The following is a 27474-nucleotide window of genomic DNA, read 5'->3' on the forward strand; positions in this document are numbered from 1 at the left end:
TCTCCTCCCTAACCATTGTTCTATAATTATAACAAAAAGAACTAGCTAATTCATTAGAGACCTTATTCAGTGTTAATTTTTTCTCTCCCCGGTTCTGTCTTTCTCCCCATCTTTTCCTCTCCCCTTATGCTCTTATGCAGGTGAGAAGCCGCACCAATGCAGCATTTGTTGGCGATCCTTCTCCCTAAAGGATTACCTAATCAAACACATGGTGACTCACACCGGTGTCAGAGCCTACCAATGCAGCATCTGCAACAAGCGTTTTACCCAGAAGAGCTCCCTAAATGTGCACATGCGGCTCCACCGTGGGGAGAAATCCTATGAATGCTACATCTGCAAGAAAAAATTCTCACACAAGACCCTGCTCGAAAGACACGTGGCTCTGCATAGTGCCACAAATGGAACACCTAGCACAACGGGCACTGGGGCAAGGGCTCTTCCCACTGGAGTGATGGCCTGCGCAGAGGGAACCACATATGTCTGCTCCGTCTGTCCTGCTAAGTTTGACCAAATTGAGCATTTCAATGACCACATGAGGATGCATGTTTCAGATGGATAAGTAAAATCTATTCTGTTATGAACAACAACAAAGCCCAACCAGAGAAACAACAACAAAAAGCTATGGCACTAGAATTTAATAATTTTTTTTTCATTTTTACTTTTTTGTTTGTTTATTTTCATTTCATTTTTGTACTACATGAAGAACTGTTTTTTGCCTGCTGGTACATTACATTTCTGGAAGCTGGGTGAATAGTAATTAGCTCAGCCTTCCTTTGATGGTGGCCTTAAGGCCAGATAGTGCTTCAAGAGATCTACTGGTTGGATCTCTAGCTACTGGCCTCTAAATACAACCCTTCTTTACTACAAAAAAAAACTTTTAAAAAAATCTTCTTTGTCACTTGTGAAGAGCACTACACACAAAAAACCCCAACAACTAGAGGAGAAATATGTTATGAAATCTACAAGGCCTACTGTCGTAAGTACACCGCTTACAGTGTTTCAATGGACAGATTCACAATTCTGACCGCTTTGGACTTCACAGTATCCAGTTAAAACTGTGGAATAGAACCATATGGTTGAGCAGCAACCACAGAAAATGGGCCCTATTGGATTCCACCATTAGTCTTGCTATCTTAAAAAAGGGCTGTGGAGAAGGGCAAGGGAGTTTGGGTTGGATGGTGTGGAGTCCCTGCAGGATGGGGAAGGAGAATAATAGGTTCCTCTTGTGGATTCTGTTCCATTCCACACATTCTGATTCATGATTCCCAACTTCTTTCCTCCCCACTAACATCAACACCATATTTCATCAAAAGCTAGGAACAATGAAGTAAGAATTGAGGTGAGCAAAGCTGGCTTTTTATGTAATTTATTCAGTGTCTTTGCTGAGCCATGGGCCTCAGCACAATCAACGGGACTTTTGCAAATATCAAAGAGAAACAGCAAAAGGAAAAGATTTCAATATTTTTTTTCCCACCTAGTGTTCTAGATACACGAAAAGGATTAGCTCCCACAATCTTTGGGGGTAGGTTTGTTTTTTTGTTTTTTAAAAGGCTGCATCAAGATTTATTCTTGTGGAGGAAAGTGACGTAGAAAGTGGGTGGGAAGTAACTAAAAAAAAAAGTTCTCAAGATTTTTTTTAATTCAAAATTTTATAGAGGGACAGATGTGGTGTTTACCAGATAGAGTGCTGATTTTTTAAAAAAATATATTTACCACAGTATTTGTGTAAAAAAACAAAAAAAACAAAAGTGTAACCTTGTTAAAAGTAATTTTTGTTTTCTCTTTTGTTTTGCATACACTGCCACTAATATCTGCTCAGTTGCATAACTGAATATATATGTGTATGGTGTGCGCATGTATAAATATATGCATATATATATTTATACGTGCGTGCGCACACACACATATATATCTATATCTATATATATATCATTGTAGATAAAGACTGTTCAGATTAGGAATCCTACTTCCAATTAGCAAGAGGGGAAAAGAGAACGAGGTGATCCTGATGTCTTGTTTCAACAAAAGATAACGTATCAACCTTTTTCTGTTATTTTTTCTCTGTGCTTTTTAGTAGTTTGAAAATAGCAGTCTGGGAGTAAAGTGATATTATATGTGATTTTCCCCTCCATCATATTCTGCCCGCCTTGTAGTGTCATTGAAAAGCTGTTCTGAATTTGTAGTTTTGGTTTTATTTGGCTTTTAATTTATTTTCATCTAAGGTTCTGATGAAAGGAAATTGGTTTTCAGAAGCAAGATTTTAACACTATTTATCTGGCCTTTGGAATGGGAGTATTTGTTTTGCTCATAAGTCCTGAAGTCCCTAGGTGGCCAAAGTATGAAGATTGTTCTAACACATCCTGTTATTCTGTCTTTAATCTTCCATAAATGAGAAATGGATCCAGTCTCTTTAGTTACTAAGATACCATGATTGTTCTTTTCCCTTACAAATACAGCTCATCTTCGTTATTTTTCATCTGCAAAGATATTAAAGTTTGGATAGGTACAGAAAGGTGTGGCCCAAAGTGGAGCAGGGCAGGCAGGATATACATTAGAAATTCATTTCGTTTTATTATTGACGTAAGGTGTGTCCCCTAAGTTTTAACATCTTCCTAGAGGAGTTTTTGAGAATTTATCACCCAAGGTTGACTGACATGCTTTTAGTGCCTAGTTGAATTGGACCAATGTCTGACAAATCTCGTAAGCATTTGTCCTGTGCGGTAATTTCTAGTCTAAGCAAAGTGCCGTATTTTTCGCTCCATAAGATGCACCTGACCATAAGACGCACCTGCTGGAGCCTTGGCAATGGGACAGCGTCTGCAGCTCAGTAAGCCTGCCTCCAAAGGCAGCAGCAGCAGCAAAACTGAACTCATCGGCATTCCCGGCGGCTGCACCAACAGCTGCCACAGCCGCTCTTTTCAATGAGCCTCATTCTCCAGCCGCAACATCTATCTCCCTGGGCAATATTTGCTCATACATTACTCGGCTCTGGCGGTAGCACCTCTCTCTCTCTCTGGCCTGGCATTAAGCCGCAGCAGTTCCCTGGGAGAGAGGACACTGGGGGAGGGGGGTGCAGAGAGACAGAGAGAGAGAAAGCTTGTCTAGATCAGGCATTGTTGTTGTTAATTTGTATACTGCCCTCCATCCAAAGATCACAACATAAAAATGCAAAACAAAAACAGAGCAAAAGTGAAGGTTGTCACCTCGCCTTGCAAACAAAACCCAAAAGTGTTGCCTGCCAGCCTTGCTTGGTCATCCAAGGGATAAAGAGACCTGTTTCCTCTACTTCTGGGCAACGTCTCCCTCAGAGCCTTCAGACACACATGGGCATCTGGCAGCTAAGCCTCGGGGTAAGAGGCGAGTACATTGTTTGGTGGCAGCTCCCCGTCCCAATTTGACAGAGCGCATGAGGGAGAAAGCTCCCCCTCTGCGCTGGCTCCTGGCTGCTCTCATGCAAGTCACAGAGTTCCTCAGATGGAGGGAACTCTAAAGAGTGTTCTAAAGCCCTCTTCCCCCGCCTCACATGGGTGGGGGACGCTCACGCCCCCACTGCTCCGGGAACCAAAGTTCCCAGCTCTGCCACTGCCAGGGACCACACATTCGCTCCATAAGATGTACAGACATTTCCCCTTACTTTTTTGGAGGAAAAAAGTGTGTCTTATGGAGCGAAAAATACGGTACAATAATATGTAAAAGAAGAGACAAAGAGGAAATTCTTAGATAGATTTTAAATGTATCCCTTCCTCAACCAAATTTGCTGAGACTATTCCTAAGCATGCTTATGTGGAAATAAATTCCATGGAAATCAGTGGGACCTACTCCACGTAACAGAATTACAGTGACAGAATTACTAACGTCTGTGGACTTTATGAGACACTCCTCCATTCTAGACAGCTTTATTCTTATTTATTTACTACTTAAATATTCACTATTCCTTAGGGTGAAAACATTTGTTTTACTGTCTATAATCTATCTGGGATGAAATGGCATAGTTAGGGGATATTGTCAGATTTCTAGGTAGCCACAGTTTGTATATGATTGTTTTCCGATCCTAACCAGTTACAATGAGACAGCCTATCACATATGATAAATATTACAGTATCATGACAATATTTTCAAAGATGACATTGTTTCAACATTAACTTTTTAAAAAATGATTATTGGCACAAGTGAAAGGATATATACTGTTCTTATAAATTATTTAAGCAATTTAGATGCTGCCCCTGTCACTAGTCAATAAATGCACGACATCCCAGTTCTAAACAAACTGAAGGGAAGAAAGTCCCTGTATAGGAACTTTATGCCCACTGGGCTCTGAACTGATAACAATGTGTTTAAGATTGATATTATAAATGTTGACTCCCATTGTAGTAATTCTCAAAACTAAAGGCAAAAAAATAGCTGCATCAGAATGAAAAGGAAAGATGAGGAAGTGCACAAAAGTATATGACAGTGTCTAAACATTATCTTCTAAGCATTATCTTCACTGAGTACAAAGATAACGTTATTTAATTCACTTTAAGCAATATCTCAAATTTCTTCACATGAGGAGAAAAGGTAGTTGTCAATAACAGAGGGGGGAAAGAATACGATAAAATACCCTAATAATAAATTTGATTGAGGTGTCAAAAAAGGGACAAGTATTTGAAAAAGTGATGGGGAAGCAGTTTAGAATCAGTATTTTTGATATTCAATGTCCCCCTAATGTACTATCTCTGCAGTGAAAATCTGTATTAAAATATCAATATATAGTAATCTGATCGCAAATGAAAAACGCCCATCAGAAATTACGACATGGTTCAGACATTTACTAGGCAAGAATAGGCTTTGATTGGAGGAAGAGTAATTCAACACCCCTGCCCACACAACTGAAATAATATATATTGTGTATGCTCCATGCAGACTTTTATGTGCAGCTGATCCATTAATGTGATTTTACCAGTCTCCTGTCCTAGCAATGGAGCACCTGAATCACATGTTTCTTCCAGTGAATGATGCAGAACAGAGACACTTGCACCACTTCGCCCCATGAAAGCTGTTGCCACCTGTAAATGTCTGAATTAGGTAAATTAGATTTATGAAATTTAAATTGAGTGACAAGCTATCTAAATACAGATTTGATTTGTTAAAGAGCAATTCTAGAACTTGAATTATTTCCAGAGATTCAAGTTATGTTCCTGTGTCTGTAGTTTTGTACATTTAGCTACACACAATGCCTAAAAAGATGTAGTTTTGAATTAAGTTTTGCTACTGCCTTCTGGATTTTCCAAAACTAAAGTAATACAAAAGGGGTATTAAGTTAGATGGTACCTATCCATAGATACAAGCATAGTTTAGAGAGATGCAATCCAAAAGCTTTCTAGGGATGTTGTGTGGATACAGAGCTCCACTCATATGTAGAGCACACCCTGGTAATGAAGATAATGGAGCATCACCAAAGCTGTCTGTCCTTACTGGAACCAATGATTCAGACCACTCTTGCAGTTAAATTTATTTCTACATAGGCAGATTAAGGCACAAGGATTACTCTTAAAGAAACTAAAATTCAAAATTATATGGTTTTAATATTTTCCCTTCTAGCACGTATAAACATACAAGATCCATGTTATAGTCCCAATCTAACAAAGAGTGGTAGTTGGGGCTTAAGCACACCTAGTTTTGTTAGATTACAGCTCCTTGGTTTTTTTAAAAATTCAATATAATTGGCAGTATACAAAAATTCCATATAGTTGTTTTCTAGCTTTACCGAATCCTAGTTTCTTTACTTTACAAACTTTATTGCTTATTGCCAAAGGTTACCACAATCCAAAAGTCCTAATAATTTCATGGTTCCAGTGTTTGTTTGGGCACTGAATTACCGTAATTCTATAAAACAATTCATGTTGTATTTTTTTTTTTATTTTTTTTTTTGTTATGTTTTAAATATATTTGCACTGAACTTAACTGAACTTCCATGTATTTAATTACTAAAGGGCTCAATAACAGCACTAAAATAATCTTCCTTTTTATATTCTTTAAAATAGTCACTGAAAGCTTTGGATATATGAAGAATAGAAAACCCAGGTCAAGCCTTGTTTCTTTGCTGAGAAATGGGGAAAACCCTGGTTTGCATATAAGGTAAATGATGCTATTATTCTCTGGCCACAGGAGTTATTTCACATACTGCTGCCCATTTCATGCCAGGTGGTGTTCAGGTTATAGAGAATGGACAATTTAAAGCTATGTCCTCACAGAACATAACAGTGCAAGCCTAACCATGTCTACTCAGAAGTCCTATTGAGTTCAGTGGGGCTTACTCCCAGGTAAGTGGGAGTAGGATTGGCACCTTAGTGCTTTATTGCATGTTACAGTGTACTATATGGGAAAAGAGGATGACTTGCATTCCTGCTTTTTGCTACATGTCTGAAAACGTGCTCGTTCTGTTTTCAGGTTGGGTATCATGTTGCTCTCTGTCTCATTTTAGATCATTCCAAATTATGAGAAGCAGTGCCAAGTGGGGGGGAAGAGGGGTCCTGTGACATGCAGAATTACTGCATTTTTCAGCCATACTTTCTCCACCATACTGTTTCCCTTTCCCCCCAAAATTTACCTGGCAGTAGTGATAATAAAGGCTGTGGAATATAGTCTGCTGTAGTGTTCAGGGGTCTAATCAAATTTGCAGCAAGTAGCCTTTCTCGTTGCCTCCACCAGGTAAATTTAATGGCAAATGTAAGGAGATCTGGGGTGAGGCCAAACAAATTACAAGCTGAATACAAACACTGATAGCTTTTGTTCTGCTTATAAATAGATTGAAAATTCTCAACTGTGGTTCCCAAGACCAAGCTTTCTAGTTAGCATGCCTTGGGCCTCTGATGGTGGCATGATGTGGTACAGTCACTTAGGCTAGCGCACAGGGCAAGGAGCCAAAGGCTGTTTGGCAGTGACTGTAGGTAGTAGGTGAATTGAACTTGAACTGGATTTGGCATTTGGTATCTGAAAACGGATCAATTTAAGAACACCATTTGTATGGCTTTTTAAAGAGGACACTGTCATTTACTTTTGATGCAAAGAAATTCATTTCACAAAAACATTTTAGAAAGCATAAAGTTTAGATTAGGTATCAAAATAGCATTTATAATTTCACAAGCAGTGCTGTTTACCCAAGAACTGGACCTGTCCTGACAAAAACTAGAAAATAAAATGTTTGGGTTCTCCGCCCCCCATTTTCACACTAGTTCCCTACACCAATTACAGGAAGTGGCAAATGGCAGTAAAGGAAGATAAATAATACGAACATATTTGAGAAGAGAAAAGAACATGTAATTAGCTAAATCAGAAATAAGTTCTACAACATAAATTAAAAGCTTGTTTTTTCAATTCTGTCGTAACGTCACAGATATTAAATTACTCATAGAAGTAGTGTGCTTGTCACTGGGGTTGCGGAATATAAGTTACCCATAAAAACAAGGGCCATTTTTGCATCTACTAGAACATCTTTGATAATACATGAGGACAGCAGACAAGAGTAGTAACCAGCCACCACCTTCAGAACATAAAGCAAACTCCTGTTTTGAGTGACTATAGTTAAGTTTTTGTTCTCACTGTTTTTGTTCTCTTTCCCACATCCAATGAAAGGAATCTGTATTTAAGTTTAAAAGCTCTCCTGAAGCTCCCAGTTTCCCTTCAAGAAAAAGTGTTTGCTTCTAACATCACCTGTATGCCATTTCCCATTAGGAAGCTGCTTCATATCAGATCTGACTCTTTGCCTCTTGAGTGGCAGTGGTTGTGCATGGTCTCAGGCAAAGAACAGCCTTTCCTACAACCTAATACCAGAGATTGAAACTGGGACCTTCTGCATGCAAAGCATGTGCTCCACCACTGAGCTATGGCTCCTCTCTTGTGTCTGGTTCTTGCAGTGGCACCTTTATGAAATAGTCGGATAGGAAAGTGGGGGGGGGGGCAGGACATTTTTAGAAAGAGGGAGCAGAGGAGCACAGCAGTATATGCTATCCATTAAATGAGTATTTATCCCAACTCCATCTACTGATGGGAGTCTTAACTTTTGCTTCATAAGGTTGTCCTAAAATACTTGTACTGTAATAAAGTACCCAAGAAGTTAGTGAGATTAAACAGAATATTATTTGGGAAGCAATTATATTGCAGCCTTATGTAGGATTGCTGCCTTAAAACATACAGACAAAATCTTTAAAGAGGGAGTGTGTTATTTTTTATACCTATGTTGAATATATATTATTTTAAAATGTTCATTCATTTGTATGAAATGCTGCACATTTTGTTTTAAAACTGTGTGATAGTATGTGGGACAGCAAGGGTTATCTGTGAAGAGGCCACCAGCTGGAAAGTATTAGTGCTACTATTAAAGTAGCTGCTATCTATTTGCACTGCACTGTGCCTGTTGGATGTCAGTCAACTAACTTAAACAAAAAGTTAAACAATTCAGTTGTATTGGTGTTATCTTTATTTTAATTTTCAATCTAAATCCTTAGTTTGGTCATACGTTATCAGTTGCTTTATCTGAATGTAGGCTTCACAATGCGAGCAAAAGACTAATGGCCAAATTAGACATGCCAGTGTCATGTCTGCATATGTTATCATATACCGTATCTCTCGAATCACATAGAAAGCAGATGAAGAGGGACCAATATAAAGGGGCATGTAGCTAAGGAGCCCCACAACCCCTCTCAAGACAGGTCTGGTTTTAGTAACACAGATCTCCCAAATTAGTTCGTTTGGCCCTAACTATCATTTGCAGTAGATTTGAAGAGAATGGTCCATTTTCCTACTTTTCCATTCTTTTTACATATGATCTGGAACAAGTATTGTACATTTTAGCACATTTCTTTTTTGCAATAGAAACATTGCAACAGAAATACTGGTCTCCAATATTTAAAAAAAGGGCCAAAGCTTGACTTTAGTTCACATTATTAGAATTATACTATGTTGAAAGCAAGGTGTTACCAGTGACAGAATTTGGTTTGCTATCTTTCTGCTAATTATTGCAAAAAGATCTATGTGTAGCCAGGCAATTGCACCATGGTAATAATTAGACATTGCAGCAAATTACAAATTATCCTTTAATTTGGGTGAAACAATAAAGCAACTAGTCTTACAATAGTGCTAGCAGCAATGGACACTGTCTGCAACTGAGTTATGCAATGTAGAAAAATGGTTATAGTTTTCAGCCTCTTGTGTGGTTAGTGCATTGATGATTTCCACCTAAACTAGTATTGCAAAAGTGCTTTCCCAGAGGGCTCATAATTTACCAGCTACTAACAAAACAAGTATAGCACTTTGAATACTGTACAATTATCCTACTCTGTTCTTTAGTCAGGTGTATATCAGAATACTACTTCTAAGAAAGGGGGGGGGGGAGGTTCATAAGAAGTACGTGCTATTTATATCATCACTTTCTTTTCTAATGTTGAGTTATTTCCACCATCTCTAAGATACAGCATTATACAGTGTTTGACAGCAAACTGTGATCTTCATGAATAATTATAGCAGATGTGTATTTTGTTGAAACTTGACATGCTTTCCCCAATTCTATTTTATAAACTGACTGGTCTTCATTACGTAAGTTATAACTGAGTAAGAGCCTTTGTATTTAAAGGGGATCATTGATTACAATCTTGATTATGTAGAATCACTTCAATTGTAAAAGGCTTGTGACCATGAAACCACACCTTTAAACAGTTACCCTGCCTACCACTCCTCCTCTGGCTGTTACAAAAGAAAGTGATCTGCAGAATGTGATCCTTTTGCTTTGCACAGAGGACCCTCCAGGGGTCTTCTGAACAAAATGAAAGGGCAAGAATCACAATTCTTCCCTCTCTTGCATCACTTATAACTATAAAGAAGGTGATGATCCTTTCCTTTGTGTTGTGCTATGCTCCTGGGAAGTACAGTAAAAATATACCTGCTGTCCCCATTCTGTTGCCTTGAAACATGAGGCAGATAAGATTTAGGAGCACTTTCTACACCTTGTCTCTTACCAGAGAAGGAAGAGGAGCAGCAGTGGCAGACAGGTGCACAGGCTGGCAAACTGAACTGTGAGAACTTGTGCTTAGGTCCTCCACAAGCAGTAGCAGCACTTGTGATATGATCATGACATAGACACAAACACTCTTCTAGCTCCCTTGGTACCCTCTGCCCTCCTTTCATATTCATATGAGGTGCTAACTGCTGCAGCCATTAAAGGGACTCTTAAGTCAATGAGCTTGAAGTGTGTCAGAAGCAGCAGATCCCACCATTTCTGCCTAGAGATGCAGCCAGGTGGTCCAACAAATCGACTACTTGCTGCCTTATCCCGTGCTTTTTACTAGGGGAAGAAATGCCACTAAGACCAATGGAGCTTATTCCAAGTAGGTGTGCATAATACTGTAGCACTGACTTGGCAGAAAACCTATTGAACTTAGTGGGACTTTCCCCCTACCCCATTGGGTTGTTAGTTATTCTGGCTGCGGGAAAGCAGTTCACAGTTTGTGCCCTCCTCAATCTAGACATTTTGTCTCCCACCATAAGGCTCTCTTTAACTTCTCTATAGCCAATAAAGAATGATATTTTTTTGGTAGCAGTACCTCAAGTATTACACAAAAAAGGGGGTCAGAATTGAAATGGGGTACAGTGTGCTGAGAAGTCCAAAGAGACTTCCAGTACAGCTGGAGTAGACCATGTTCCACAAATTCTGAATTACCAGCCAGAGCATTGACTGTAGGCATCTAGTGACTCAATGCTGCATTATAGATACATAGATATTAACACCTTTGTGTACTTTTTACAGCAACTAATCCATTTCTATAGGATAAATGCATACATCTTGTTGTTTGCCCACATAAATTCCAGGTAACTTCTAAGAATTGGCATTAGATTTTGCCTATTATACATTCATGTGTTAACATGCTTGTACTGTACTGTTCACATAACTCATGTAGAGAGTGCCCAATGCAACATTATATTACTTTCTTCTACAATCTGGTAATATCAGAAGAGCTAGGTCAAAAGCCAGTAAGGGACTTCAAGCACAGAAATAGAATGATATTTCAGGGTCACTTCAACAAAGTTGAGAGTTGAGAATGAACAGTCTGATGCTACTGCTGGAATTAGTAACTATGAGGCACATTGTTCCGTTTATAACCCACTATTGATCAGATCGTTCCCTGTTTCATGTAATATACAATGAAGAGTGGTGGTGTATGTGCACATGCACACTCTATGTCTTGTCTATCAGCAGCTAATGCTCTTGAAACCAATGTGGCCTTTGTCGGGGTCTTTCCAAGGATGAATGTTCCAATTTAATCTAGCAGACCAATATTATCAAATGAAGACAAAAGTGGTTAACTTTTTAATTATCTCAAACCTACTCTCTGCATTTGAGAACTTGCTCCCCACACTTGCACTATTCTTGATTATTAAGTGGGTTAGATAAGCAGCCTTTTTTTTTTAGAAGCATGGTGGCTCTGAAATTGTTTCAACTGGTTTCTTTGCTCCAAAATTCTTTTGCTTCATTGACGATTTTGTGACGTAGGTTTCTTTTCCCCTCACAAAACCGTGGAAGGTTTTTTTGTGTGTGCGCGTTGGTAGTATTTTCCCTCCCTCTTTAAATATGAAAATGAATGCAACAAAATTGTGTATTCATTTGGGAAAGAGGGTTTTTTTTTGTTAATAATTGTACATTGTCGTTTCATAATCAAAATGTTAGTGACCATAAATGTATTTCTTTTTCTTTTTCAGTGTTTTTAAATAAAATAGTACTAGTGACTAGAAGACAAGTTGCTATTTAGCTCTGCTTAGTTAAGTACATTACACTACAATACAGTATTTCTGAAAACTATAACATAAGTAAACAATATGTACATCTCTGTATCAATATATAACACATTCAAATATATCTATGTATACACCTCCACACACACCCATATATACACTACACATACAGTATATTCATTTGTACTTTTGATTCACATTTATTACTCACCATTCACCTGCTGCAGTTAACTTGAGTCATGTAATAATTAGCAACTAAACCTAGATTCATTTTTATATTATCAGTTTCTGTATCGTCTTCAAGGATTTTTTTTTTTTAAATTCCTTAGCCAAACATTATAGGAGAGTTTAGGGTTTGTTTGGTTTGGGTTTTTTTTTAAAGCAACACAGTATTCTTATAAACCAAATTTTATTATTTCATGCCTCAGGTGGTCAGGGAAGCAGAACAAATAATAACTTATTTCTGCAAATAATAGATTCACAATGCAATCCTATGCATGCTTATTAGAAACAAGTCCCACTGAATTCAGCAGGGCTTACTTTCAAGTTTGTATGCATATGGGTGCAGCATCAATTTGGGTTCCATATGCAAAATGTACAGCAAGCTTCCCTCTTCCACTATTGATGCAGTTGTAAAATATCAGGCCATTTTTTCCCAGAGTAAAGAGGGGGAAGCTATTGACTACTCTTGGTTCACTAGAACTCTACTTAATGCCCACCTACCCTTTTCAGATTAGTTAAATTTTACCTGCTCGGACTGGAAGAGGTACTGTAATATTTATTGGTTAACATAACCATAGAACTGCAGAACTGTAGTGTTGGAAGGGGGTGTAGGATGCAGGAATCTTGTACTACAGCATTTCTGCCCAATAGTCATCCAGCCTAATCTCCAGCATAGTTTCTAATAACAATTTAGATCCAACACTTTGCTTAGTAGCCTCAAACAGATAAAATTAAGGTTTTGTTCATTATTTTCTATATGTGTTGCTTCCCATCCCAGCAACATTACAGAAATATATTTCTAGCCTGGGTTTTGGACATTTCTTATTGTACCAAGTATATTTCATGAGTAAATAGCAAGAGTAAGTTCAAGAGCAATTGCAGGAAGTGTTTCAACTCTTTTCATTTCCCCCTTCTGGCACAGTCAGATCGACAGATTGGCTCAAACTTCATTTCTGGTATGGTTTCATGTGTGTTCTGAGGTGTCTGAATTTGAAGCAAGGCATTTTAATTTTGGCTAGACCCATTTTAATGAATTTGACTCCATTGTCTGTATGTTGTATTAAGTCAGGCTCAGAAATAGCCACTTCCGTGCTTTTCTTCAATAAGAATCGCCCTACCCATATATACAGGTATCCAAACTGAGAAGTTTCACCAAAATGTTTATTTTTCTTTTAGACAACAAATAACTAGCATAGAGGTATGTATGTGGTCAGACAGGCTAGTAAAAACTTTCTGTAGGCTAGTATTTGTATGAATTTACATGCTGTATTCAAAATGTTATTTCTATATACCGTAGCTCTCAAAACAGAGTGCTGAATCAGATAATTGTCATATTTCAATGCAAACACCCAGGCCTTCCGTTGGCTTCTAAATTACTGTCACAGAGTGCTTTCTTAACTACCTTTGATGCCTGTTTAAAGAACCACATTCCCTGCCCTTTCTTTAACATATTTGCATTCTCATCATTTAACCGTTGCAGAGAGGGATTATTGGCTAATGCTTTCTCGTGGCATCGTTACTGCCTTTAAAAATTCGTATTTTTTCTGTAGAGCTTCTGTCCTTATTTTACATGTATAATAGATTGCTGCTTGCAATTCTTATGTAAAGATTTGTCTCACAAACCAAAAGGTACCAAATTTGTACATATTTCCCAATAGAAGTTGCATTTTCATATTACAGTGTGTTTGGGAGGCAATTGTGTAGAAGAAAGTGAAACTAACAAAATAACTGGTGAAAACTACTTTTACAAACATGTCTACCATAGTTAGTGGTTATTCTAAAGTTTTGCTTTTCACAGAAGTATTTTATTATTTCTGGTTTATTTTCTGATTTATATGTATGTACACATAGAATCTAGGATAAGCTAGGAAACCATTTAAACCAACCCCCCTCTATTACTTTTTGCTCTAAATACAATGCGGGCTTTAGGGATTTATTTAGTTCCTGGTTTGACACTAATTTGTATACCACCAAGTCAGAGTTCAGACAATTCTTTCTTAGCACATCACTCATTCATTTCCTTCCCATTTTCTGACTGATCCATTCATTTTCATGGATGAAATGTATGTTTTAAGTTTGCATTCCTGTGAAATGGAGCCTTTAATTCAATAGTCATCTTTGTTCCTTTCCTCTTAAGAAAAGTTATATAGTATTTTGGATATTAACATATTCATTCAAAATAATATTGACAGCAGAGTTTTTCCATTCACACAACCTCTTCTTTCCAGTCATTAACACTAAGAAGTCCTGAAAGGAAACAACATTTCTTCAATTCCCACCCCCAATAGGAGATTGAATATGGAGCTCTTAGGCTGTGCATGTCCACCCATACTTTTGTGTGATGCAGTATGTGTGATTGAATCATCATAAAAATGGGATGGAGAGGTCACCGTGGCAAAATGAATGCCTGTGTGGAATTCTGCATATTGTAGGACACTCATGTGATTTCAAGACAGACCCCTTAATCATAAGAGCTATATGAACCAACTTTAATTAAAGAGGATGTGGTGGCGGGACACTGAAACCTTCACCAAAATGAGGCACTTCACCAAAGAATGAGAGCAATAACAGCTAGCACTGAAGGGAAGGGATTTCTATGCTTTGTTACCACTAAAAGGTAACAGTGGAAGATCTTCACTGATGTTTAGAGGTTTATTTAGACATTTTTGTGTCTAAAGCCAACCTTTTTATTATTAATCAGGAAAAAAATAAAAATAAATTTCTTTCTTGTATTTTGCTGCAATAGGCTTGAGATTCATTTTTCTTCTTTTAAACAGATCACAGTAAATAGAGTGCCACTCAAATATCATGAAGTCACCATGGTCACAGATAGTTTAGTATATTGAAATCAAAAACCATTTGATAATTGCTGATTCAATAGGTTAATTAGGTTCTGAATGTTTAAACCTCTCTGCCTTTGAATATGGATCTTTACTGTGTGACCCCATGAAGCTGGAAAGTTCCCTGTAAAATAAAATAGATGTCAGTTTTACTCAAAAAGTAATATTGCTGACTTCTATTTTATAAAACAAATCATATAAAAGGAAGCAATGGTGATAATTCTATTAGGGATTTTAAATAATAACAATAATAAGCTTTAATAGTTTACTCTCAAACTTGTTTACACAGGATTACAAATTACAACTGTTCAATGGTGTAAAGAACCCTAGTATGGTTTAGTGTGAAATGTGTAGTTATTGATGCCATTAAAAACACACACAAAATCTGTTTCCAGGGGTAGAAGTTTAAACTAGAAAAGTGAAAGTGAGAGGAAGTGCTTGATCCTTTCCCTACTCCAAGTCACACAACAGCAAGCTGTGTCCTCCTCTGTGTTTTGAAATCTGGAAAGGGTTGAGTATCTTTTTCCTCCTGTTTGTCTATTCATTTAAATCCCTCCTAAGCAACTTTGTTTGGAGTACTGCCTTTGAGTACAGCCTTTATTTTAAGTTTTATATTTTTTAGGGTAATTCCCAATCTGCGTGTACAAACATTGTTTAATTAAAAACCGACATTTATATCACATTTAATTAATTATGAATACAGTACAGTACAAGCAATTTTCCAAGACACAGTTTCCAATTGGCTGCAGGAAGCTCCTGCAGCCAATCGGAAGCCGCAGAAGCTGTGTTGGACATTCAAGTTCCAAAGAACGATCGCAAACCGGAACACTCACTTCCGGGTTTGCGGCATTTGGGAGCCAAAACGTTCGAGTTGCAAGGCAGTCATCAACCAAGGTACGACTGTATAACAAGAAAAATATTCCTTCAGCTTCAGGGATTTTGACTAGGGTTCTTTCTACTCGTTTATAGTGTTAAGATTAAGGCTAGAGAGCTTTATCAGTCATACATTCCTTTAAAAGCCACTTAAGAGAGAAAACGGTCTGGAGGAAATTATACACCTTCATTTCTCAGCCAAATCCATCATTATTCCCACATTGATTTTAATTAGCATCCTAATTAAGAAAAAACCTATCTATCCTAAATTCTGAAATAAATGTAAGACAATTTTATATGCTTTAAGTATGTACTCAGGGATTTAAAAAAGTTTTAAAACAGGCAACATAGGATCCCTTTAAAAGCCATCCATAAATAACTAAATTGACGATTTGCAGAGTGAATTTATCTCAGAGCTCAAATCACTGCTTAATTATGCTAAGGAGATGACGCTTTTTCCTGTATGATAAAATAAAACATAATAATGGCATATCCTATTACACAAGGCAAGTAAGAAAGGAGCATGTGATTCTCAATACAGCATTGTGCCTCTGCTATTATCAGTTTAGGTCCACAGAGTTCCACACAGGTAGGCTGCGAAAAACCTGCACTCCTGAACAATGGAAAACCTCTCAGAAGAATTCTGATTGGGAATGAAAAATCTGAAGGTCACCTCTGTAATAATAACGGAAGCCCTTTAAGCATATACATCAGATTCTTTCCACTGTAAACTAATGGTCAGCAGATTGGAGCCCTAAAATTATTATTGCAAAGTCAATTGCTCAAAAGCACTCTTGAAATAATATTCTGACATTGAATCAAATAGGCTTATCCTGAATAGACTTCTTCCATATCTTAAGTAACTTAAGGTTCTTAGCACCAAGGATTTCTGATATATTAACCAAGGTGTGGATTTGACCCATGGGGGACATTCACCCTTGCCCAATCTGCCACATGCCCGCAAAGGGTGCGACCAAAAGTTGCATACACACACAGAAGACAGACAGATGCACATCCATAAAGATCAGTTAAGAAGGGTAGTTACTGCCCTCCGGCCATTCAAATGATTAACCAGGGAGGGTGATTTGCAGTCTCTTTTAAGAATATTGATCATTTTTACCATTGCTGTCAAAATCAGTGGAGTCTTAAGGGACCAGGCACCACTTGCAACACAGGATGAGACCCCTGAACTTGGCGTTAGCAAGACCTGCTTTACAGGTTTTCTGCTTCTTTTTTGCTGTAGCAAAATACAGTACAGGACACATTTGAAAATGTCCAAAATCCAGCTTTCATTCTTCCAGCTCAGATTTCTTTCTTCCTTATTTCTGTGCCAACAATTCTTTTTAAAATGTTTTCTCCATTAAGGAGGAATAGATTGTGCTAAATTTCCCAGTTGTCTTGAGAGGGAAAAAATCAAGAGCAACTTCTGGTTGATTTCAGGATGGGGGGGGGGTGAATTTGAAATAGATATCCTGCAATAAGCCTTTATATAATTCATCAGAAGATTAGATAGGAATGGGGAGAATCATCTCTTCTTTTCAAGTTTTCATTTATTTCTTGATTGTTCACCAATACAACTTGTTCTTCTTCTATAACTTTAAAATATCCCTTTCACATTTGAGCATATGAGTTTTAGCAACTTACTGCTGGAAGCTTTCAAATAACAGAAACTCTCTTCAAACTACAGCTCTTTCGTGTGCTTTTAAAAATTATGTGCTGTTGATGATTAACAAAATGGAAAATCCCATAAGATTTCTAATTTCATTGAAGCAAAGGGGAAACAAGCACAAATTTAATTAGGACCTTCTTATCTACTAGTATATCTTAATTTAGGTTGCATTGTTGTTTTCCTTTTGATTTTGTTGTTTTCCTATATAGTAAAATAATTTACACTCCTGGCACTATTATCCTAAAAAGGGGCCTTGGAAAAAGGTGTGCATTTAGGCCAAACTTCATTATTTGTTATATGCATCGTTTGCACAACAGTAGGATCCAGGAAGGTGCCCAGAATGGATCAGGGCCATGGGGAATGTAGAAAGATGGTTCAATGCTGTCCTCCTGCCCTGCAATCCCAACAAAAATCCCCTCAGCTGTTCTTTGCCCCAGGGCAGAATTTTCTCTTTGCATCAACAGCAGCTTCCCTTCTAGAGCAAAGTGCTTTGGGGTTTTTTTGGGGGGGGGGGTCTGCAACACAGGAAGACCCACCTCCGTCCTGATCCACACCTAGGGCCCCTTCTATTCTTTAAAAAAATGCATGTGCAAACCATGCATTTAACTAATGTGTAGATTTTGCTGCAAGAGATCCATAAGCAAGGTTCATTTTTACTGGCTTGTTTTAGGACATCTACTAAGAGTTGCTATTTTAAGGGATTGTTTGCACTGTAGAAGTGGCACTGTTAAAACTGTATTTGGGGAACAGAAAAGCTATATATCTTATCTGCAATCTTAAATGCCCATTGCAAAGGAGCCGTCTAACAAAACCACTACTGAACTTTGCTTTAGCCATTCAGCTCCCCCATCCTTGTGGCACTCCTTTATAGTGTCTTATTAGGCTTTGTATATTTTCCATCTTTGAAGTAAGCTTCTTTTAAAAAGACAACAGAAAGAAGATGGAATGAAGACCATGAATTGAGTAGAAATAAACAAAGATGTATGGTGATGTGGTTGGGAGACAGCAACTCCTGCTTTAGTTTTGAGTGCTTGTAATACTTGGAAGAAGTGAGCATTTTCCTTACTTTTGGATAAGGCTTTTTATTTTTGCACTAAGACTGCATTGTATTGCACTACTGAAATGTATTTATGGGATCAAGAAGGCCTATGCAGGGGTCATGTAAAGGAGAAAGAAAGAGCAGAAAAATAAGTAGGAGCCAGCATCTGCAACTGATTCAGATAAAATTACTCCATCGCAATCTGTATTTATAGACACTTTTCTAAAAGCTTATCTAAAAGACCTTTCTCATAGGACTGAAGTGGAAATATGGCATTGAAACGTAAGAATTATCCTGCAGATAGTAGCTTCCAAGTGGTAATTGTTTCTAATCGGGTTCCATTTAAGAACACTTAAAATTGCTTTTGATATATAGTTAGCATTGTAGAAGTGGAAGAATCTAAAGGCTAGTTAGGCCAGTCTCTTGCCCAAAGGCAGAACTAGCCAACCATCAGTATCTCATAGATCCTCCTATGCAATGTAGACCACAGGGTGCCACAAGCAAAGAGAAGGTGCTTTCATGGTGGCTAGCTTCAGATGACTCAAAAAATCACTCTTTAGGGAAAGGGGGAAATGTCCCAGGGTCACTGGTCAGACTTACTTGGCTGAAAATTTCTTTTCTGCTTCAGGCAGAGTAGAAATAAGCACTTGGTAACCAAGTTGAATGTAACATCCTACCAAGTGAGAATTTTCATCATGCATCAATGTAGGGAAGTTGGAGTAGTAAAATTCTATTCACCAGACGTTGTTGGGTTGCTAGAAATGGCTGACTTGTACTTATTATCATTTGCTAAATGGTCACCTATATTCACTTCAGGAAGGGGGAAATCTCAAGATCTTTCCCGTCTCAGTAACACTACTGAGGCATTAGACTGGTAGAAACTGAAGAACAGCCAGCCCTCAATTAAAAACAATAGCATATCTTATCATAAAAAGTTAACAAAGTAAGAGTATGGTGCATCCCCATACAAGTACCTTTGCTAGGATCAATCATCCATTTCACACTTAGACCTGGTTATCTTTGCTCCTTTCTGGAAAAGCATTGGAGCCTAAATGTATCAAATGAGAAAATAACCAACGGAACAGAGTTGTGACATTAAATTATAAACATGCTTGACACTGAATTATAGACATATTGACCAAGAAGCAGAGGAAGGAAATGGTCTGGATTTTTGTGCCATCTTGCAATACTTTTATTTTACCAGACAATCCTCAGAGGCATCCCTGAATCTCTTTTCGAGAAGCAGTGAGCTAGCCAGTGTTTAAATTATGTAATCCTTCAGGAAGGCCATGACCTGGCTATCAGGTTTAATCGGCTTGTTGGGCTGGAATCAACAATATATGACTTAGACTTGGTTATTGATGCTAATCATTCCTTTGGAAGAATTAAATTTCTCTCTCCTATTACTGCATTGTGACTCCATAAACTCTGAAATGGGAAGCACTGATTTTATGCAGTCCAGTGGGGAAGCAGTTGCAGCCTCTGGCAAAGTGTGCATTACAATCTATGTTACTGAGAAGAATTGGATTTGCTTGTGTGTGTGTTTTGATATACAGTGGCCCTCTATAAATCTTACCTTTAAACCAGACTAATCAGTGCAGTATTTCAGCTCTAAGGAATTAGATCCAAGCCTGGTGTGTTCCTTTTTGCAAACCTACATGTTAACTGTATATTTTCTTTTCCAGCTAGCTTATGTGGAGTTTCTTTCCACCCTGAACTGTGTGATGCAGTTTTGTTCTTGTTATCATGCATCGATTTGATATACGGGGACAAAAATGTCATTTCCCAAACATTTCAAAGTAACAAAAACTGCAGAATGAATACTGCAGGGGGAGCATAAAGCTGTCCAACTAGTCTTCTTTAAAAAATAATTTTCTGCTGATAGGCTGTTTTAGAGTTTACTAAACGCCTTTAGTACTGTCTTAACAGCAATGAAGAAGTGTCTGAAGTCCATTTTTTAAAAGCTGATGCTAGTAAAACAGCATTGCTTTTCAGCCCAGACTATTCCCTTGTGCTGATTGTGTTCCGCCTTAAAGAAGGTCCACGGTTGGTAGGTAGCAGTGCTTCTGAATGCCAGTTGCTGGAAAACCACAGGAGGTGATGGTGCTCTTACACTTGAATCCTGCTTGTGGGTTTCCTACAAGCAACTGTTCTGCCACTCTGAGAACAGGAAACTGGACCAGAAGAATCATTGGTCTAATCCAGCAGGCTCTTCTTATGTCAGGCTATCTTACCTGTTCAATAGTGTTTAGTGCAGACTTCGCTTGAATAGATATCTTGCAATAGTCCTTATCTTCATGGCCCTCCAAGCTGTCCTTAAATCCCCAAGGATTTTGAATGTATCAAGGAATCTAAAATCTTTTTGATCTCCAGATATCTTCATTTTTATTTTCCATTGAAGCGGCACATTTTAAGTTGTCAGTGGGTGCCATTTGCTGTTTTAAAGAAGTGGCCATATTTGAATTTTGACTGAATTGTCACAAACCTAAAATTGTAGCAGAAGCCAGGCTCAGTGTACCAGGAGTTTATAGATATATATGGTCCAAGGTGATATTGCCCTTGAATATGTTTATTCAAATTACTCTATTTGTTCTAGTTTCACAGAGGTAGGGTAGTATAAATCTACTGGTAAAATATTTCCTATTTTTGTTATTTGTGTTAATATGTAATTCTACTGTAGACCAAAAAAGAACTTTATTTTAATTTAAAAAGCTAAAAGGCCAGTGAGTAAAAAGTGAAAATCTGAAACAATAAATGAGCAGAAAGCAGGGGATCAGTGGTTAACTATGCTGAAATAGAAATAAATAGCCTTACCCATTTCTTAACCAGTGCTTACAAATCATCCAGTTTTAGATAGCTTTCTTAGCTCATTCTTGCTAAGTTTGTATGGTGGTTTTTGTTTTTTGGCTTGGCATTTGCACATTGTATTGTTTAAAATACCTGATTTTATAGCATTGTATCTTTATAAATCTGGGGTTTTCTTTTTGAAGGATGAGTGACAAGGTCTTTGGAGGCGGGGGAAGATGCACTGGAAAATATTTAATTTTTAGAGAGGAGAATGCACAGTTTCGCAAGGAAGAGGCTAAACCACCTCCCTTTATTCACTCACAAGCATCTAAAGCACTACAGCTAGAAATAGAAACCCACAGTTTGGACATGTTTGTTGGTCCTTGTTGGTCCAATCTACTTGGTGCACTTGTTCCCGGAGGTTTGCAGTGTCAGTCCCAGCATGTGCTCCAATAAGAACCAGAAAGGGTGTTTTTTTAAAAATAAAACTAAACAGCATCAGAAACAGCATTAAAAAATGATGAGTTACATGAGCTGGTACAAAACAGATTATATGTCTTTGCAGTCACACTTTTTAATATTATCAGTTTTACTGCAGCCATTGTAATAACAGTAGGATACAGTGCAGTATTACAATAATATCCACAAAATGTTTCTTGGTCCAGGTAAAACCTGTTGAACAAACAAATTCCATAGATTTTGTTTTCTAAAAATCAAATACCAATTGTCCCACTACCAACTGGTATTACTTGACTTTAATTTGAGATTCTGTCCTTAATGGGAAATGGACTTCCTCATATTTGACTACTGTGATCCAGAAAAGATCCCTTGCTTCTTGCACTTTGAGGGTATATGGAAACACCCTCACCATTGTTTAAAATATGGCTACAAAGTTTTTAGTAAGTGAAATATTTAAAATCAGCCTGTTTTCCCTGTATACTATTAACCCTGAATATCCTTTTTCTTGCTTTCTCTCTCAGTCAAGTACAGTGGAGTTGTTAAGACTTGTTGAAATAATATATAAATACCTATTTTGAAAGACAAGACAGTTTTCCACTCATGTCACTGTATCTGGGTCCTATTAATGGTTTCACAGCCCATTGGCTCACAAATATCTTTTGTTTAATCATCAGATTTATTAATTTTTATTTGTTCTTGTAAGAATATGTGGAACAGAATGGGGACATTGGCTGTTCTTTAACTTCACAATCTTAATAGTTGGTTTATATCTTCCATGTTTTATGCAAAAATTAAATCAATAAATATTTGTGCCCTAGGTTGAAGGTTACATGTTTAGGAAAGCACCAAAATGGTTGGAATTTTTTCTACATTTTTGTGAAGACTCTTTTTGGAAAGGAAGGGTACATATTTTTGTTGTGTAATATTTTCTATTTTTGAACGCATTTTCTTGGTACAAGACTGTTTTGTGGATTTTTTTGGTGAAAACATTATTTAAAAAAAGAAAAGAAAGAAAAAATAATTGAAAAGTTTGCCCTTAAGGATATGCTGCAGTCTTGAGTTTAAAACAAATGTGTTAAAGTTGGGGGGTTGTATTGTTGTTTTCTTTTGTAATTGTTACAAGAAGTTTGTATCCACTGCTGTTTATTTTGTTTCAGATGAGTAAGTAAAGGGATTGTTCTTGTTTTATTTTTTTTAAGGTTATTTATGAAATGTCTAAAACACTGGACTGTGACTTTGTGTACTACCCCTGTGTTCTCATCGAGCTGTTGGCAATCTCATTTCCCCTCCTTCCACCTTAAGGCAGACTAAGGTGAACGTAACAACAGATGTAAGGGAAACAAAGGAACCTTCAATTCAAAGTCTGAGGGGAGAAAACCAAAGGTCAAAAGAGTTTCCTACATCTGCTGTACATAATCACCCCAGATGTCTTTCATCTCCTTCCTAGTTTAAAGTTTGAAATGAGAAGGTGCTTTCCATGACGGATTCACACCACTGCATGTCCAAAGCTCCTCTCAGGAGGGCCATGATTTCTGGTAAAGTCCACTAAGACATTATTGCCAGACGTGCCATCCAAATTCCCAGGCATTATGTTGTCCAACAACATAATAAAAGGAGGCACCATGCAGATTTTCATTGGCAATCTGTGACTGATGGGAGCAGTAGCAATGACTGCTTTGAAATGCTTATTTTCTGATTACAGAAAGTATAGATGCTAAACCCAAGGGTGGTCAATAATTTCTACATGCATTGTCAATCGCTGAAGAAAGAAGCGAGAATGCTTAAACTAGGAAGACTAAAGCTGTGATCGAAATGCTTTTTGGGTAGGAAGGAAGGGAACAGGGAGATGCCAACAGTCATAACACCATAAACACCATAAACTGGAGATATGTAACTGGGCTATGTTCAAGGCCAAGCAACATCTTTTCCATTCTTGACATAGAACACTGCCAAATCCTGAGCATGTCAAGCAAATAGAAAGCTAAAGAGTGGTCTTCATTTTCGCCTTCCCTTCCCTTTCTTCTCCCCTCTTTGACTCTTTCAGTCTCCTGCCATTGTTCCACTCGCTCCAGAACTCTTCTGTGAGCATCTTGCTCCAGTGAGCACTTTCCCACCTTCCAGCAAAGCATTCCTTGTTTTCCAAACCTGAGTTCAGCCAAGACTGAGTAAATCATGTGCCTTCTTTTCCTGCTTTATAATAGAACTAGCCTCCTGACTGTCTTTTAAGTTACACGTAAAAAAAAAAAAAAGACATAGGAGGCTGTCAAAAAAAAAGTGTCCAGTAAAATGATTTATGGAATCTGTGGCAATTAACTCCCTGTTTGTATCCATGTCTAGGTCTTCCCAGAGAAACATTTCCCATAATCCCTGTGCACACAACTTATCCAAAACTAACACTAAAGGGCTTGAGGCATTTTTGCCCCCATTTCCACTGTAGCCCAGTGAAAATTCCTACTATGAGTTCACACTTTTTGCCCAGATTGTGGCCTTATTAAGACTTGTAACACTAAAAGTGGCAGTTCTGCTGTTGCCCATATTTTGTGGTGTTTTCATTAAAATATTTTTTACCCACAACTTATTCTGGGGTTTAGCCTAGAGATCAATTATATTTAGACTTTATAATTTTGTGCTTCCCGTATTATAATCCAATCCAGTTCAGTCCAGAGCCTTGCTGCCTCTTTGCTTTCCTCACATACTCTTCTGCTGCACTCTATGCTTTCCTGGTCATCTCATGTGTTTGTGAATGGGTAAAGAAAGCCAAAGGAAGACCCTGGTGATCAGGGTCTGAGAGAAGACAATTAAGATCTCATATCACTATGGACCTTAGAGGTGGAAGGGTTTATTGGCTGCCTAAGTAATTAAGAGCTGAATGCTGCAAATTCAACATATGATCCCCATATCAGAAATGGGGGTGGTGATAATTTAATTGTGGCTTAATGGACAATCTGATATCACACAGCTTCTCCTATGCAATAACTCAGAAACTCACAAGGAGTTCCATTAGTAAGAAAAGTTACTTTAATCCCATATTATTTTAATAATTAAAAGTATCCCTGTATTCCTTGTTTGACTGTATGGGTGCATGTGTGTAGAGACAAAGGGTGCTGATCTAGAGCTCTTTGGTGCTGATAAGACAAAAGATTAAATTCCTTTTCCAGAACCTGTTTTTGACACATGCGAAATAGAAGAATTAACTATATAACATGCAATATCTCAGCGTTGAGAAAAAGAGGATGCTGAGATTTCTACAGTGCCTTATTCCTAATAGATGCTGGCACATAAGCACCCAGGTCCTCTTTTAAATCTAACTAAGTCAGATTCCAAGTTGTCACATCGGCACAGATGAAAGGGGAGAAGTGACTGAAGCTCTGAACAAACTATTCTAGCCGGATGGGCAGGTTGTTGTTGTTGCTGTTGTTGTTAGTCCAAATTCATTCTATCAAAAAAGTCAAAATGCCAAAATTCAAAACAAATCCCTTCCACCTTTTTGTGTCACTCATGGTGTTGCTATAGTGGAAAAGACATTAATTGTCTGAGAACATCTGCCTATTTGATCTTACTATTACCCATTCACTATTGGCGTTTCTAAATCTACACATGTCAGACATTTTTCGCTTCTGAAGTGTTTTCCAAAGGGCACATAAATGCCCAATTTATTTCATGTTAAATGCACTTTAAAAAAAAAAAAAAGTTGGAGACTGTTTCAAATGCACAGGGGAAAGATAGTGCACTAATGTCTGAACCCAGTTCACTTTATCTCCAGTTATAATATACTCTCATGTGTGATGGGGTTACAGATATGTATTCACACATACACACAAAGCCGGAAGTGTGAGAGGAGATTAGCCTCCCTTTTCACAGCTACAAAACCAGATTTTTCACAAACACAGAAGCAGCAGAGGAATAATAGTTGGACTCTTGAAACAGATCACAAATACAAACAGCTACTTGCAAGTAACTTGGTCCTTTCTGTATGTACAATAACTACAGTAGGAACGGATTGTAACCGGAAGAAAAAGGAACGGTGCTAAATGAAAGCAACTGAATGATTGGGCAAAAACTATTACAATCTAAACGACACAGTTCAGGTTCTGCACTTTTTGATTAGTTTTTTCGTTCACTGACCCACCCAACAAAAAAGTAACAAAACCTGTAACAAAAAAGCCCCTGTTTATGGAAGATGTCAGAAATCTCTTAACTTTTGGCCTTGCTCTCAATCACTATGTGCAAAAATCTGTACATTTCTGAACTAAATGTAGTTGTTTGTTTTTTTAAAAAAAACCTTTTTGAAGCACCTTAATGTGGCTTCCCATTCCAAGAGTGGTAGCCACCCTTTTTCCTTTGAGCACCTTATTGATGTGTTATGCTATCTGCTGTCTTTCTGTTACCTGTTAGCTGAATGGCTGGCTGTTAACATATACAAATGTGTGCAGGAGCAAGGTATGACTTGCGTGTGTCCACAGCATTCCACACATACAAGCCATCATACAAGACAATACACTTGCACACATGCAAACACACAACAGTGATATTTCTATTAAGTGAACTTCTACCCATGTTTTCCCATTCCTTGGTCCAGCATTTTGAAGGGTTGACTATATAATGTATGATTCCAGTGCTGATTTCAAAACTTGCCCTATCTTTCTGCTTTTTTAGTATGCTTTTTTAAAGCATTAGAATTTCTCTATGTTTGAGGACTGGATAATTTCATACATTGGGCAAAGAAATGTCCCCAAAATCATTAGTAACTGAGTGAATGGGAAAAACTACGTTGAAGACTAATCCTGCAGTCTTTACATAAATTAAAACAATGATTTCCAAATGTAAAGGCTTCAAGACAAGATCCCTTTTGAGCAAAGATACTTCTCCTGGAGATACTAGTTTCTGCCTAATCCAAAGTGTGTTGTAGTGGCTGTAAGTGTACTTATACATAAACACAAAAACACACCTTTATACAGTGCAACATGGTTTAAGAAAATGAGACGAGCAGGTCAAAAGTTTAGAGGGAATACTGAGTTCCTTTTTTTCCTCTCATTTTACTCTGTAAATGGTATGTCAGTTATAAAGCAAGTAAACTGAGAATTGTTTTTAAAAACCTTGCATACGCCTTTTCTATCAAGTGCTTTAAAATATAGAATAACTACACACATCCTGCCAGTTTTTTCTTACAGTGAGAGTATCCTTACCTGCCATTTAATATTAGCCTCGTATTTTTCTCACGTATATTTACCTGTGACTTGTATTTGTTATTTAAAACAGAAAAAAGGAAAAAAATAAAATTAACTGTAGCGCTTCATTATACTATATTATTATTATTGTGACATTTTGGAATACTGTGAAGTTTTATCTCTTGCATATACTTTATACGGAAGTATTACGCCTTAAAGATACGGAAATAAATTTTACAAGGTTTCTGTTTTGTGTGGAAGAGTAATCGATGTTGCTAAGAATGATGTTTGTTATTTTGGGTTTTTCTTTTTTCTTTTTTTTAATGTTACCAGCACTTTTTTTGTAAGTTTCACTTTCTGAGGTATTGTACAAGTTCACACTGTTTGTGAAGTTTGAATATGAAGGAATAATTAAAAAGAAAGAAAGAAATTGCTGTCTCTGTTGTTTTACTATTGTACTGGCTCACATGAAAACTTTCCTGTGGATATATTACGTATGGAACACTGTAGGAGTCCACAACCTTCAGTGTGATCTCAGCCTTCCCTTCCATCAGAGGACAGAGTTTGGAGCCACTTCTGGTCTTTGATATTGGACCTAGAAGCCCCAATTCATACCCCAGTATTTAGAATACAACAAGACACAGTCAGTGCCAG

The 27474-nt window shown here is 37.6% G+C and overlaps 1 protein-coding gene and 1 long non-coding RNA gene across 49 annotated transcripts in view; one reads left to right on the forward strand and one right to left on the reverse strand.

The window, feature by feature from the left end:
• Positions 1-27250, forward strand: part of ZBTB20 (zinc finger and BTB domain containing 20) — a 500505-nt gene extending 473255 nt beyond the window's left edge. For 44 of the 47 annotated variants that reach the window (XM_083437066.1, XM_083437067.1, XM_083437097.1 and 41 more), the window contains one exon: positions 141-27250. In XM_083437066.1, the coding sequence (XP_083293192.1) occupies positions 141-559 (419 nt within the window). In that variant the 3' untranslated portion in view covers positions 560-27250. The remainder of the gene's footprint in view (positions 1-140) is intronic. The other 3 variants (XR_014510330.1, XR_014510328.1, XR_014510329.1) reach the window with 3 other exon arrangements.
• Positions 1-27474, reverse strand: part of LOC310676022 — a 135995-nt gene that overhangs the window by 71119 nt on the left and 37402 nt on the right. The window lies entirely within an intron of this gene.

This window comes from Podarcis tiliguerta (assembly GCF_965153285.1).
Source record: "Podarcis tiliguerta genome assembly, chromosome: 4".
Taxonomy (NCBI): Eukaryota; Metazoa; Chordata; class Lepidosauria; order Squamata; family Lacertidae; genus Podarcis; species Podarcis tiliguerta.